Source organism: Taeniopygia guttata, chromosome 3 (genome assembly GCF_048771995.1).
Source record: "Taeniopygia guttata chromosome 3, bTaeGut7.mat, whole genome shotgun sequence".
NCBI classification, from domain to species: domain Eukaryota; kingdom Metazoa; phylum Chordata; class Aves; order Passeriformes; family Estrildidae; genus Taeniopygia; species Taeniopygia guttata.
Genome location: NC_133027.1, coordinates 110,426,052 through 110,441,906, shown reverse-complemented (window position 1 = coordinate 110,441,906; position 15,855 = coordinate 110,426,052). Strand labels below are relative to the sequence as shown.

Genomic DNA, 15,855 nt, shown 5'->3' with positions numbered 1-15,855 from the left:
ATTAGAGAATCTCTGTTGGATTTCAAAGTAGGCTGGGAAGTACATAAACACCTTTAGTACAGACTGCTTTTCTTACATCACTTCTTTGTTCCTTGTCTCAGCAGGACAGGGAAATATGCAACACACCTTCAACCAAACATTTTGGAAAAAAAAAAAGAAAATAAAACCCAGCTGAAATCCTACCTTAAATAGATCAATTCCATATCTTGGTTCCCTGTGAAGAGCAGCAGCTGTGAAACAGTCCAGAGACACCAGTGTTCAAACCTTCTGAAACAAATGCAGGCAGCTCAACTCACACTGACAGTTCCTCTCACAGTTGTACTATTTTTAAATAGTACTAGTTGTAAATTGTACTAGTAATGAATTGCACTTTTAAACCAACAGTATTGACTTCAAAGCAAGACTTAACCTGATCTACACCTGCACAAATGACAGAACAAGCCCATTCTTGGTTCAACAGCTTGGGCAGTTCAGATTTGGTTCATCATAGGAATTGCAGAACTTTTTTTGCTTGAAAAGGGAAGAATAAAGTCTGCAAGAGCTGATGAGAATACCTGGAAAAGCAGGCAGTGAGGCTATGCTCAGAAAGCCAAACTGTTACACTCAGGTCCTCTGTAGCTGCCTGTGTTTCCCCCAACAGAGAACAGCAGAACAGAGAGAATAATAGAAAAAGACAGAAATGGAGGGGGGAACCACCTTGACAAGTTTGATAAGCTCAGGAGATGAAGACTTTCTAAAAGATGAGGAAGGATAAAGTTGCAGGAAAGGGCAAAGAATTCAGTTTCCCTGTCAAGCAAAAACTCTAAAGTTTTTCCATATCATAAAGGCCAATCAAGATTTTACATAAGATAACAGGATGCAACTTGCCCACAAAAAGTTAGTGTAGTTACACTTAATGTATCCACTGGATTAAAATATGACAACTTGAGCATTTTTTTTTATGGAAAGCAGCTCTTCAAAACCTTCTAAAGCAATTGGAGAGAACTATGTTTTCCAAGAACATGCAAGCCTGAAGAGGGAGCACATTCTAGCAAGTACGTGATCCTGTGCTAGAGGTGCAAATTCCCTAAGGAGTACTCTAGCTGATTTTTTCAGACATCAGCTAAAAGAGAGTCTTCAAATGCTGATCAACTCTAAATCTTATAAAAATTGAGGTAAGACAGAAAAAACTCCATACTGTTAGAAAAGCAAGTGCCAGACTATAAACCTCATGGGGAAAATCTAGAAGACTGAAGTTCCTGGGAGTTGTATTATTGCACAAGTGGAGCAGAGATGCTCCCTGAGCCCAGGGGTAGTCAGTCTGTACTTTCTCTAGTGTGTAAGGGATGGAAGAAATCAGAAGGGAGCACATAATAAATCAACTGACAGTCTCTAAAAACATAGCTGTCCTGTCTCCTTAATATGAGTGAGAGTAATGTTCTGAGGGCAGGAAGAATTTGGCTTTAGACTGAAAACATTCCCCTATTGGGGTAAAGAAAGTGATCACTCTGTAGTTTAATCATTCTCAGGCCTCTCTTTGAGGGAAATAGCGTGTTGCCTGCAACAGTACATGTAATAATGTTTGCTGAAATATAAACTATGGCTGTATACCCCAAAATGGAAGGTCAGAAGTCAACTGAGGATCTGGCCGCAGAAGTTCAACAACAGAGATCAAAAAGCAATATATCAAATCCAGTACTTTTCCTCAAGGAACAGGTGGCAGAAACTTTTCAACCCATCTCCTTTCACAGTAAGTGCACTCACCCTGCATGTAACACAGCTGTGCACCACAAATTGCCAGGTTACTCAGAGATGAAGTTCATGTTTCCTAATTTCTCCTTGTCCTGTGCTCAAGTATTTAAATATTTGTACAGTGAGTTTGCTCTTATCCCCAAACACAGCTCCCCTGAACCTCTGCAGTGCTTTTCAAGTCCATTACCACAGTGAAGAATCACATGAAACACCACTTAGTCCTCCCCCAGCCCTTGATAAATATTTCCTAAAGCTGACATTTGGTATTACGGAATGTGTTGTAATCAATTCTTAAAGTTATAGCACCACTGGATTTTTATTAACTTGCACAACAACAACAACAACAAAAATCCAACAAAAAATGGGCCCTCATAATCAGTCAGCCTTGTTATATCCTGAAAGCTGCTTTAACAAGCAGGGAGTAATATAGTGTAATTTAATTGTTCTGTTCTTAAATCTAATATTGCAGCTGTGGGTTAAGTTTACACCACAGCTTTCAAGAGAACATGAAAGTGTGGTACATCTGTGCAACAGAAAGCTAAACATCTCTCATCTGATGTGTTTACAATGACATTTGATAGTGCGGAATTGTTTGGAGTTCATTCTTAAAGCTGCAGAACTGCTTTTCGATGCTGGGAAAAAAAAAAACCAAAAGGAAAAAACTTCCAAACTCCTTCCAGCAACTCAGCCCACACAATCCTGATGCTTGTGTCTTCTGGCATTGCAGGCAAACTGTTGGCTGGAACAGTTCCTTCAGGTAGCCTTGAGCATTTGTCACTCGGGCAGTGGACAAGGGGACAAGGGGACAAGGGCATCTTCTTCTTCAGAAGATATGATAATTATTTGAAAAACAAATAACTCAAAACACCCCTGGACAGAACCACCCCTGACATGCATAAAACAGATGAAAATATTTCAAGAAATGTTATTTCATGAATGACTGCATCATGTATAGAAATGGTGAAGTTTTCTGTTTAGCAGGTGGCAGAACTGCTTATGGTATCTTGAACTTCACATTCTGCATAAGTAACAGCTTCAGCATTATGTACTTGTTAGTGAATTTATGAGGCCCATAAGTAGTTCAAGAAACTTAGGAATGAGCCCACAAATGTCATCTGCAGTTTGTGAACTGTAAGTATCTGAATGTTTTGAACAAGGTTTTTATGGGAAAGTTAAATGTTTATTAAAATTATTTAGTACTGCCCCACAAAAAGGGAGCAAGCCTGCGGAAGAACTTAAGTTGTGATAAGATGTGATAGGTTGTAGGTCAAATGATTTGTCAGAAAAACATTTCTGTTTATGTTTAAAAAGTTTATAGTGCATTTAGGTGACCGAGAAAAGGTCTGTGGAGGGAAGGAATTTTCCCTTTCTCATTACCTGCTGTCAAAAATATATGATCTCATCAGGCCACTTTTCTTGTTCTCAGCATCAGCCTCTTTCTAACACTTTCTGTCCTTGGAGAAATGCATAATAGTGAAACTTAGTTAAAGAAGTCACTTTCTGCTCATTCCTTTGTAGCAGTCCACACCGGCATCTTGATTTATGCTCTTTAACAGATCAGTCTCACTGATGAAGCTCAGCTATATTACACTGGAATCTATTAACTTTTAAAACTTTATTATTTCAGTCACAATTAAGACTATCTGAAGCCTCTTCATAAAAAAGGGGCCATATCAAAAGCTGTACGTTAGCAACTGGATCAATGGATGCATTCATGGTGCATCAGAAATACCTTAAAAAGGACAGATCTCCTGGGGAGGCAAATCTGTATCAATATTTCAGTCTCTTGAATACAGAAGTTTGATACAAAGTGATGCAACACCTGAACTCCCCTCCTTTCAATTAACTGAGAAAAATTGTCCTTAGAAGGGAAGAAATGCATTTGTATTGTTTAGTTTTCAGGTTTTCCGCCCTTTCATAGCATCATAATGTTCTTTTCACGGGTGGAAAACTTAATCTTCAAGTTCAAGTCTAGATTCTTCATACAGTTCAGGATGAGATGACTTGGAATACCGGGAATATTTCAGATGTAGAAAATCACCCAATTCATCCAGAGCATTCAAAACCTGTAAGACCATGATACTTTGTCAATTCTATTGGAAAAGAAATGAACTTCTACTAACTTTTAATTTACTGAAGAAGAAGAAGATTATAAAAAAAACATCAATTAAAGTTTAAAGAACAAATGGGCAAATTTTGCATTCAGTCTACAAAAGTGAATATCAGTGCAGTTGTAGATGTACAACAGCATCTATGAGAAAGGAATTTACTCCTTCAGTAGGTTATGGTTTATTAGTAAGAACATTAATTGAGCACAGATGAAAAAATTACTTTTTCCAAAATCCCAGAGAGGTAACAACCAAGATAAAAAGTTATCTTTGCATGTGCAAAGGAAATGTGTGAGGCTATACTTCAGTATTCCTCCATAGCTCCCAAAGACTGGAATTGCCAATGAATTTTCTTAGGTAGTACTGAGCTCACAGTGCTGAGCAGAGTCAGCATGAATACTCTGAATAGTTTAAGATAATTTTAGTGATTGCCATTATTTTATATATCACGGGGACAAATTTTTGTTCATTAATACTGTAATGCAATTTGCTGTCTCCCCAGCTCTCAGTGGATTCAAAAAGTAGCTGAGGAACTCTGTACCACAGGGAAGCAGCTCAGTGTTTTGCAGCATCTGACCCCCATTCAAGGGCAGCCAACTTTTTGGCATCAAAGACGGAAACAGCAACTTTGATTTTAAACCTGGTTCTGTTAAGCCACTAAAACAAGCTCATAAACAAAAAGTAATTTAGAACAAAGAGAAGTAATTTAGTAATGGTTTACGCAGAAAGATAGCTTCCAGGTCATTAAGGAAGTTATTCTTGGGAGCTTGCCCTTTCATGGATCTTTTCTCTTTCATTCTCGGCTGAGATATAAAATGGAAATGTTTTCATTGTGCTTGTTACCTGTTGTTACCCTGGGTTTAGGCACAGTCACAAAGTGTTTTGTCCAAAAAGCTTACTTTCTGCACGTAATTAAACTCAGGACATTTCCATTCTCCCATGTTGTAAGAGCACCACAAGTACTGTTGCAAAAGCACAGCATGCTCAGTGATGACTGGGGAGTGTCAGACCTTCCCAGGAAGCAGCAAGGTGCAGGTAGGAGGAAGTGAATGAATGCAGAGTGATGGCCCAAAAATGAGGTGGGCTTGACATTTGGGGGTGGGGGGAAAGGAAGAAAATCAAAGCATCAACCTCAAGAGATAAATCTTCAGATCAACTTCATGGACTGTTACCAGTTACATAAGCCAAAATCCTCACAGTCAAACAGCAAAAGCTGGTAAGGACCAACACAAGAAGCTATGCTGTGTTCTACAAAATACTACCTTTATGGTATTGTACCTTGTTAATAACTACTGAACCTTTAAAAGCAGCAGGAATTTTACAGTGCACACATGCAAAGCAGGTTTTTGATGTTGTTTTAAAGCTACCTACACTGGTATGGAAAGTGCTCAGCAGGGCAGGGCTCCAGCCCCCACATCCACAGATATCTCAGGATGAAAAAGGAGATTCAGGAGCTCTCTGCAGTGCTTGTCTGCATGAACCAGTGGCACATTTAACTTAACATTTCCATGTTGAAGAATTTTTCGTTTTGACCATCAACACTCGTGCAAAGAGAGGAAAAGCAAAGCCTAAAATTTATTGTTAAGCCTCTTTGTTTCATGCTTATTCTGAGAATGAAAGAATGTATCTCAAGCCAGGCCAAAAACACCTTCGGCAAAAAAAGGAAATGAAAAATTTCAAAGCGTTTATTTTAAACACATTTCCATGTTGGAACGGAGGTTTATGATGGAAGTCTCAACACACTCATAATGGTATTTCTGATATCAGAGAAAGATACAGAACTGAGACTTTCCAGGCAGCACCAATTAAACTTGATTAGGTTAAAACAGTTCCAAAATTTTTTGCAATTTCCACCTGTACCCCCAAGGCTGTCCCATATACTTCTGCAGTTCAAAAAACACATGGAAATATGTAATGGAACTATGGGTATGGAAAACTTGATTTTCAGTTATTTCCACATAGTTTCAGGTTTCCTACTCTGATAGTTTTGAAATAGCATTTAACTTTTGTCTTGCTGTGCTCTTAATGTAGGCTTTTATTACTGATGACAGATTTGGTCACTATTAGAAATAGAAGAACATAAGAAGTTAACTGTCTCATAATTTATTTTAGAAAATAAAATGTATAAGGCTCAAATGCCTTTAAGGATCAACTGATGAGGTCACAAAAACGAATGTAAAAATGAATTATTGAGTTTCAAAGTAACAGAGGCACAGCTTCTCCCAGCCTCCTTTGCACCTGAAGTTAATTTGGGCAGGACATCTGCTGCACTTACCGTGTCTAACATCTCCCGTGTATGTGCAGCTGACACGCAAAACCGAGCCCTGGATTCTGTGATAGGAGTAGCTGGAAACCCAACCACGACTACCCCGATATTTTTTTCTAACATGCGTCTTGCAAAAGCCCTAAGGAGAGGAAAGGTAGAAGGAGAAAAATCAGAAATGAATTATCCCAAATAAACTGAACACAGACAGAAAACATTCACATATAGTGCAACAATAGGTAAAATCTTGTTTTCAGTTGATTGAATATTCCCACTGATTTCCATAAAAGCCAGAATTTTACCAGCAGGGTGGAGATTCTTTGCTGTTTAGCAGCTTATGAAGCCAAGTGGGTGTCAAATGCTAGAAATGTGATGGCACAGAGGGCTCTGCAGGTAGACATGATTCATTTATGTCAATGAAAGTCTCTGAGTACAAATCAAACCACGTGGGCATTCACAGTCCCTAAGCATGGAAGAGGTTGGGCTTGTGGAAGGTATAAATTCTTGGTTCCTGAACACCAGTAGGAATAAACCAATCTGTGTGATGGTTGATTTGCTCTCACAATTGATCTGCAAGTTAGGAAGGCTTGTGTGGCATGTATGAGACCTAAAGCCCACAGCTACCTGCAAATACTCCCTACAGCTCAACACTTACATTATGCTACTACTGACTTCTGGTCTCTGTGTCCAAGTGCACAAATGCTCCTTGAGATGAACTAAATAGTAAAACATGCCAAGACATGATCACATGGGGAAAAAAAAATCCTTGTAAACCAGTTCATACATTAAAGGCAATATGTCTCCTTTAAAAATTAATTACCAAAATTAAATTTGGTAATTCAAAACCAAAATTCATAACCAAAATTCAAAACAAAAAAAAAATTAAAAATCAAATGGTTATCAAAAGTGTTATTCCAGACCATGTTAAAAAAGGAAAAGAGAAAAATTTTAAAATTCTGACATCTGGAACAACTCAAAATTAAACCTAGGGGCAAAAAGAAAACAGAACTAAATGATGAATTCAAACTACAGTGTATGTTTCTCCTGGGAAGCACCTACCACAAAGAATATAATCTTCTGTAGTGTGTACCAAATAACCCACAAACTTGAATAGTGCTTGTTTTGCCAACAAGGTTTTTTCAGTACTTACCCTATCTTACCAGGCATATAAAGCAGCAAGGGAACAACAGGAGAATCATCATTGCCATAAATGATGAAGCCCATTTCATGCAGTTTTCGTCTGAAGTACCTTGTGTTTTTCTCCAGCTGACGCACTCTTTGGAGCCCTGAAACGAGCCAGCCAGGAGAAAAGTCAGTGCAAATATCAAACTGGAGTCCAGTCACAGGCAAGAATCAGGGCTGGGGGTAACAGTTTGGCTGAAATGTAAATGTTGCTATTTGATTGAGAAGAAAAACTTGGAATGAGCTAAATGCAACTACATTGATTGTTATGGCATTGTAGGACGAATGGCTGATACTCCTGTACTTGTAAGGTGCCTTCCCATGGACAGAAACAGTCCCTGTCTGGGGATAGACATGTGGACAATTCCCTGGACTTCGCTGTGCTAAATAAAGCTTGCTAGATGACACACACCTTCAGAGAAGTAGTGCAGACAGGACATGGAAATCAAGAATGTTCTTTCTCAATGTAACTGACTATTATCTCTGCATTGTTCCTGGCCTCATTTAGTGATGGATCCACAGATGGGACCCCAGCAAAACTGACAGGAGAGTTGAAAACAATTCTTTTTAATAAAGGAAAAATACAATAAACAGCATAGAAAAATGTGCTTGAAAAAACGTTTCAGCCATTTCTTTTGCAGTGCCACAAGGGAGGTGGTTTCTGACAAGTGCAATTGGTTCCCAACCCATTGCATAAAGAGGCAAGAAACACGCTCTACATTACTGTAGTAGGAGATCTAACATGTCCTTTCACCATTCCACATGCATTATCTCTAATCAGTGAGCTGATCTACGTGCTGCTTTTGCACTGCTGTGAGGTGCCGACAGGCATGGTGCCACCTCCTCCATATCCACATGCCTGCCCAGTGCCAGCTCAAGTTCACACAGCCAAACTGAGCCAGGTCTGTCATCTGCTTGACCTTGCCAGAACCAAAACTGCCAAGCCACCATTAAGCAGATCGAGTCTCTAAACTTGTGAACCTCACAAGTTCAGTAGCTTGTGTCTGCCCAGCAGAGGTGGTGAGAATGTGTGGTAATACTGGGATTTAGCAGGACACAGTTTCACTCTTAACTTTCATTTTCCTTCTGTTCATCAGCCCATACTTTCAATATCCCTTACATTATGGCACCAGACACGACCATTGAAACCTCCAGTGCAACTCATTTCCTCTTTTCCCTTTGCCTTTGCACAGATACTATGTTTTCACTCTCCATTTATGTTTTCATTTTACATTTAGTTATTCTTCATTTACCATTTTTACATTCTTCATTCTTCATTTACCACTTTCTGCTGTCACCATTCTCTGACTGGATTCCCACTTCCTAGTTCCCCATCCTGCTCTGTGTAATCACAGTGGCCAGTAAGGCATTTGTAGCAGATTTGTCCTCAGACCACATTCTGCTCCCATCATCTGCTCTGGCTTTTCTTCCTTTCCCCTCTTGGCTTAAGTGTGGATCAGCACACCTACATGAACCTCTTCTACATTAATATTTCTGAACATGTATAGGTTTGAACAAGATCTACTACTTCATTCGTTCTGTATTTCCCAGAGTCAAGGTTCTGTCAGTGTTCTGGCTGGGAAATTTATAGGGAAACTGGGACTTGCTTCATAGTGTTTGGTGTTTTGCTTGAACAAATTAAAAGATCTCATAAAAACAGTGCATTTGTAACTCCATGCACAAAACTGCCCACGCAGACAACCTGTTACTTAAAATCTCAGTCATTCAGTTTAAAGCACTCAGTGGAAGAGATCTGCTGGGTTAGAAAAGGCCACAAATAGTTTAACTATCTCTCTAATGCTGCTAAAGCAAAAACAGCTGTGCCAGAGCAAGGAAAACAAATGAAACACAAAAACATCCTACTACAAAGCTTTCCAGTCACTAATAAAAACAATAGTCTGTGGTATTTCCAAAAATATTTTTGGTGTAGTAGATCTCAAAGAAACCGGGAAGTATTGAGGAGGAGGAGAAGGGAAAGGGAGATGATGGTAAGGACAGGGAGTTAGAGAACTACAAAATAATGTGGTTGAGAGAATTTTTCCCTTGTTAGAAATTGTAAAACTGTTATTAGCACCTCCTTAATGTCCAAGTTATGAGGAGGGTGGGGGAGTAACCTGAACTCAGGGCTCAAAGCCACTGCTGTTTCTTGCTATCTTAGCAGCTCCTGAGCTAGTTTAATTCTCAGTTGGAAAGCATTTGAAACTACTAGATTTTCAATTAGGGAAAGCTTCTCATAAATGCAGATGTTCTTGACGAGAGCAGTTTAGGACTTGCTGCCTCCTCCTTTCACACTGTGTTTCCAGCTCTGCAGTAAACATTCACGTGTTTACTACAGAGCTGGAAACACAGTGTGAGCCATGCAGGATTCCAGGCTGTGCTGTTTGCTATTTATCAAACCATATGTGCAGGACCCAGAGTTGAACAGTTTTGTCTCTACTTATTTTTGGTGCTAAAAATTTAGACTCCAGCTAAGGAAACTTTGGAGCTGAAAGAGGAGGTTCAGACAAGCCCCCAAAAGTCAAACACCTCTTCCTTTTCTAATCTTCCTTTCCTGATTCTACATCCTCAAACAGTTTGTGATGTGAGATCCCCCCTTTCAAGGCTCCCTATGGAGCTCATTTCAAGCCAGCCAGTGCTGATGCAAAAGAGCCACTTGGATGTTTTAGCAATATCCCAGAACACTAATTTCATTTGCAGGGATGCATTAAAGAGCCAAATGAAAGATCAGAGCACTCACATAGATCTGGATGGAAAAAAAGTACATTAGGAGATGATTGCTACACACAGTGTATCTGTGGGTGGGTGGGGGGCTGGGAGGAACCTATTTCTTTGCCAAATGTCAACGCTTTCCTTTCTCATGTTAAGTTTCGTGGTCAAAGACCACAGACACACACCATATACGCAGACTTCTTATATGCTGTCCCAACAAGAGCAATAAAACCAATAAAATTTGTAGCTGTATTTCAACACTCTTTTTCATTCTTTTATGGGACCTTCCAACATCAGATAAGGAGGCAGATCTGAGCAAAATGTTTATTTTTGTCTCACTGGCCTGATTTTTCCCCCCACACTGCAGATTAAGAGTGATGAATTCAGTGTAGAATCAGGTCTTAATCCAAATTCACTGTGGGAAGTTTAACTAAAAACACCACATTTTAGAAATAATTTTCTTTGATTCCTGAGGCTGGGATCTTTAATATTTATTGAGTGAAAATCTGCTAAGCAGACCCTTGAGCTAAAAGAATATGGCTGCATCTATGTAAGTGTAAGAATTTACCTGTATGGGACTAATTAGAGGATCAGGTCCCTAGATAGTAAATATGTGTTACAAAATTCTTACTTTGAAAAATCCTTGAGGATTTACAGTCTATGCAAAGAGCTTCTAGCACAGCATGAAGTATATCCTGAGAGTTATATTCCATGAAATATGTAAACCAAAACACAGCATATTTGGAAAAATGTTTTGGAAAAAAACCAGCCTGGACAGGGAATACCAACACTCCTCTATTTAAAACTAAGCACACTAATGCTCCAGAGTATTCAGCTAAGGCTGAGAACAACTTTATGAAGTTCTCTTTATCTTCTTATTGGCTAAATTAAGAAGGGACAGAAGGAGAGAAAAGTGAACTATAAACAATTCCCAAATTTCACAAGTTATCTGCACGCTGCTGGAAACACACACAGGTGGTTTGAGGAGATTTTTCTGAAATAAAGGATTAATTGCCTGGATAGTACAAGAAAAACAGATTTACTGCATCAGCAATCCACCTTCTGCTGGCTAATTTAGAGTTTTCATTTGGTTGCACCACTTTAAAAATATTTGGTTTACTGCAAAGTTCTAAGGTGTCAACAATTCTGGGAAAAATGCTGATTATAATCTTATGTGACATTCATCATTGCACACTGCTGGCTTTAGCTGATTAATTTATGCAGGCTTTTAGAAAGCTTTATACCTCAAAATTAATATGGTTTAGTTGAAAGAAAAAATACAAAAAGAAGGCAAGAGAGAGAGACAAATAATAAAATGCAGCAGGTCATAATTTCTTTGAAGCAACAAACGTTTTAAGAGAGCCACTTGGAGTAACAGACTTGGCAGAAGCTTTGTCACACATTTTCAGGAAGGCATTCTGACTACATATCTGAGACTGGCTTTACCTGGCACAGCTCCGTGCACTTCAATAGAACTTTGCTGCTCATGCCAGCTGAGGACCTTATCCTGGCAGCAAAAGAGGCAGTAAAACTATCAGCTCTCTAAAACAAAACTTGGTTTTCCTCTTCCAGAGATATCTGCTTTTGCCTCCTGCAAAATGCTCATAAGCAGAGGAGTTGCCTGCATCCAATTCCTGCACAAACATTCCACCTTTGAACTCTTCCTGTCGGCTCCTACCCTTGGAAGTTGTGACTGAATCTATTGAAAAGAGGAATAAGCAACCTATAGCCTTTCATATCAAGATCTCAGGTGTAGGATGTGAAGGAGAGATATTTTTCCTGAACCCATGCCAGGAAAGATAACGCCACACCATACTGGTTTTTGGCATGCAGAGGACTCTTCAAGACGCAAATCCACCTGTTTTAATCTTCTCCAGCTGTTGTTTCATAGTGCCTTTCTAGACAATTAGTTACACAATTGAGCTTGTACATACTAGTGTCAGTGTTCCTTGGATGGAGCACTCAACTCCTTCCTCTAATAACAACTAGATAGAAAAAAGCAATCTTCCACAGGCTGGAAAAAAAACCCTGGGAAACAATAGCTCTTTCCCACTAAACTATTGCAGATGGACAGATTTCCTTTTTTTCTTCTGGTTCCATTAAAAGAGTAACACACATGTACCTCCATGTGCATTAAATCAGAAATAGAATTCTATAGAACCAGAGCGCCTAAAGGAAATATGTTCTCAGATAAAACAGTCTTCATAAAAAATAACTTTGCTACAAACTGGGAAGAAGTGAAGACATTTACTTCTACTATCTAATGCTAACTAGAAATCTAGTAATTTCAACTTAATTCAGCTGCTAAATAATCCCTTGAGGACTTTTTTAAACTGTGAACTGCTGCAGAGCTCTTTTCAGAGAAGATCAAGGGAAGAAAAATAGCAATTTCAATTGAAGCAGAAAGGAGAAAAACTGTAAAGGTTCTGTAATTTTTACTTTATTTCTCTAATGAGTCAGATCTGCCTACCCACCACCTTATCTATATTCAAATATACAGTGCAAGGACAGAGCAGCCAGCCTTGCCTGAGCCCTATTTACTCCCAGAACAGGTGATTAATCATAGAGTGGGTCCGTGCCACTGCTGAAAACCAGCCAGTGCACAACACACTCCATCTGCATCCCATCAGGTGTTTCTGAGGTGCCAGGGATCCAAAATAGGATCGGCACTTTCTGGTTTTGTGCTCGGGAGGCTGAGAACAGCACCAGCAGCATCTGCAGCAGAGGGATCCTCACTCCCTTCTGGCAAGAAAGACACCCTGGAAAGGGCACTGTGTCATGGAGCTGCCTGCTGCTGTACTGGGGAAAGCACAGCTTTCACAGCTGGGGGACTGGCTACAGGTGACAGCCAAGTCTGACATTCCTCCTCTGCTTCTGTCAGGATACAGGGAACATCTATCCATGGGCAGGGTCTACTAGAGGATTACAGCGCTGGTTTAACTTTGAATATGAAATAACTTTGAATATGAAAAAAGTGACTGCAAATGAGATAGAATTTGATTAATCCTCACAGATGTTGCAAATCACTGCAAATACTCTTAGTCCAAAGCCCCTTCTGGTTCAGATCAACTGACCCTCCATGGGTACATCTGATGTCCTGTGGCAGGTGGATCACCTGGCGGGTGTCTGCACTAGAACAGCATGTCTCCCTCATTTTAAACAAAGATGTCAGAATTTAGCTCTGTTTCATCATTTGCTGCTGGGAGAAACATCTGTGATGTACACCTTAGACAAACAATAATTGTGGCAGCATATTATCATCACTAATATCTTTACTGTTGTCATGACTGGGAGCCCTAGTCATGGAGCCAATGCTGTGCAAACAGGGAATAAATGTGCTTAAGGGCTGGAAATGTAACCACATACTTATTAGGAATATTTAAATTAAGCCAGGGTTCAAGCATTCTGCTTGCTAAGGACCTAAGAGAAGCAATCCCCTCCGAATGAAGCAGCAAAATGAGAATTTGAAAAAGACAGGCTTTATTTAGTATGACTGATTCTGCAAACTGTTTTGAGCAGGTCCAAGGGGTCCATCACTAAGCCACTTGCAGATTTGAAGCTTACAGCAATAGTTTCATGATCAGTCCAGTCTGGCACAGATTTATTTTGCTGCAAAATGGATTGCTCCTCTCGGCTCCAGTTGCTCAGGACTCATGGAGCCATATGGCAGATTGGCTCTGGGAACCAGTTTGGGTGTAGGCTAATCATTTTGTGGGAGGGTTAATTATTTTTCAGATATATCAGTGCTCTGATTCAGTTCATTGCATGGCTGCATGAACACTCATGCTGGCATGGGGAGAAGGAGCATGGGAAAGGGGATAGGCAGGGGGAGGAGAAACTGAGGGCAAGGCTGCACTTCCTTGAGCCAGTGCTGGTTTATGTCAGGTCACAGTGATGCAGAACTAAGGTTTCTGAATTTACAGAGGATTCTGACAGAGCAAAACTAATGTTTTCTAAAGACTGTTGAAGACAGCAGAGGAAGATGGAAACTGATTTTAAGGAGCTGATCCTCCAGTTATACCAAAAATCTGAGACTGATGGAAATATCTTTAAAAGGAACCTTTCAAAAATGATTTCTTTAATGCCAAACCAAAACAGAAAGCAGCATTCTGCCATTCCTCAGTCTGAATGAGCTCAAATGCAAGAACACGAGAGTTTGCTAAAAACACAAATGAAAACAAGTAGTTTCAAAAAGATAAACCAATCAGCACAAATGGCAAAGTAAATGAACATTTTAAAGAAACACAATCTAATCAACTTCAGGAATTATCTTTTAACAAAACGTCTTTTACTAATAGATTCCAGAGGACAAGTTTTTAAATGTTTCAGCATCCCATAAAAACATAAAAAATGCCTACTTCTGTTAGTGAATTATTGTTTGCCATGCATTAAACAGAAAAAAAGTGTTTCCTTTACAAATGATGCAATTTGCTTTTTACACCAGTATAATCTATTATTAGTCATCAAAAACATGCTTTGGACTTCCCAGCAGTTTTAACTCCATCTGCCTAGTGGTTCTATTTTATACCTATCAAATTTAAGTGTAAAAATATGCTTTCAGTATTCTCATGCAGAAAGAGAGGAGGAAGAAAAGGTCTGAGGTCACAGCTGGAGGGGCTGTGTGGCATGCAAGTAAAGTGTACTTGCAAATTTGTGTGGGGTCCAAACACTCTGAGTCAACTCCAGTGTCATCATGGGATAAAACCACTAAGGCAGCTGCTGAGTTTCCTGAGGTATCTCCAGTGGTGTAATGAGAAAGCCACGAGGAAAACACATAAAGAATGTCTACATTATGAATTATAAAGAGTAAATGCCATGGGAACTTCGGCTTCCCATATTTCCTAATAAATGAGCAGAGACACATTTGAGATGAAAAGGCCACAAAGGCCTAAGAGGGATAAAATGATATATTTTTTTTAAATAGACTACATCAGCTGAACTGTGGAACTTGCTGCCTTACAAGAGGAAATACAGCTGCCAGAAGTTCATACACTTTTTAACAACTCTATTATAGGAACTATGAAAGTGTCTGTGATGTTATGGTACTAAGAACAAATGTGTTTTGTTCTACAAGACATCAATTTTCAGAGTTCTGTAAAACATGGCACTGAGAAAAACAGGACTTTTACTCCATTAAAATTTTATTTCACATTTGCATATTTTGTAGTCAGTTTCTGATTCTTTGGATATAGTTGCTCAAAAAATACTAGTAATACTGACCTTAACCTGTTCCTCTTTCCTAGGCAGGAACAATGCTGTGTATCAGTTTTGAGGGAGCTATTACCTTCTCCTAATTTAGCATTTCTCACCCTTCATTTTCTTGAGTCACCACAGAAAACATGATAAAATAAATGAAACTGTAATAGCTGGCTGAGGGTTCTGTAATATCCTCCCAGTGACATTATCATGACATTGATGTCTCACAACTATCACAAATATTGATGTGGGATATACCCACATGTTTATGCTTTTCAGCATGGAACAGACACTGGCTGTGGGTGATTTCCAGCTGAAGAGTTTAGGTTTCACAGAATTACTCTGAAGGTGCTAACTTGTTCCTTCCTTGTGATGAAGCAGTACTCCCTGGGCACATAAACATCTATTCACATCCTGCAGTCATGCATCCCTTGTATTGATCCTATCCTGGAAATGCCTATCTTGATTCCTTTTCCAAACAACCATATTCTTACTAATTGAAAATAACAGAAGAAAATGTGAAATCAATTGGATACACATCAGGATACACAGGCAGTATCTGCACTTCTGGGCTCTGGCATTACCTACTATATAATTGCATCTGTGCTACTCTTTTCTAAATCAAATTAGACTCTTTTCTTAACAAATTAGTTAGAAGTACCCTCT

At 39.3% G+C, this 15,855-nt stretch overlaps 1 protein-coding gene across 3 annotated transcripts in view; it reads right to left on the bottom strand.

Annotated features, from left to right (window-relative positions):
- Nucleotides 1-3,331: 3,331 nt before the first annotated feature.
- The window catches only part of SPTLC3 (serine palmitoyltransferase long chain base subunit 3), a 108,796-nt gene continuing 96,272 nt past the window's right edge, over nt 3,332-15,855 (bottom strand). For all 3 annotated transcript variants that reach the window (XM_072927619.1, XM_072927620.1, XM_030269221.4), the window contains 3 exons: nt 7,253-7,388; nt 6,115-6,244; nt 3,332-3,797 (listed from right to left, as the gene is read on the bottom strand). In XM_072927619.1, coding sequence (XP_072783720.1) covers nt 3,684-3,797; nt 6,115-6,244; nt 7,253-7,388 — 380 coding nt within the window. In that variant the 3' untranslated portion in view covers nt 3,332-3,683. The remainder of the gene's footprint in view (nt 3,798-6,114; nt 6,245-7,252; nt 7,389-15,855) is intronic.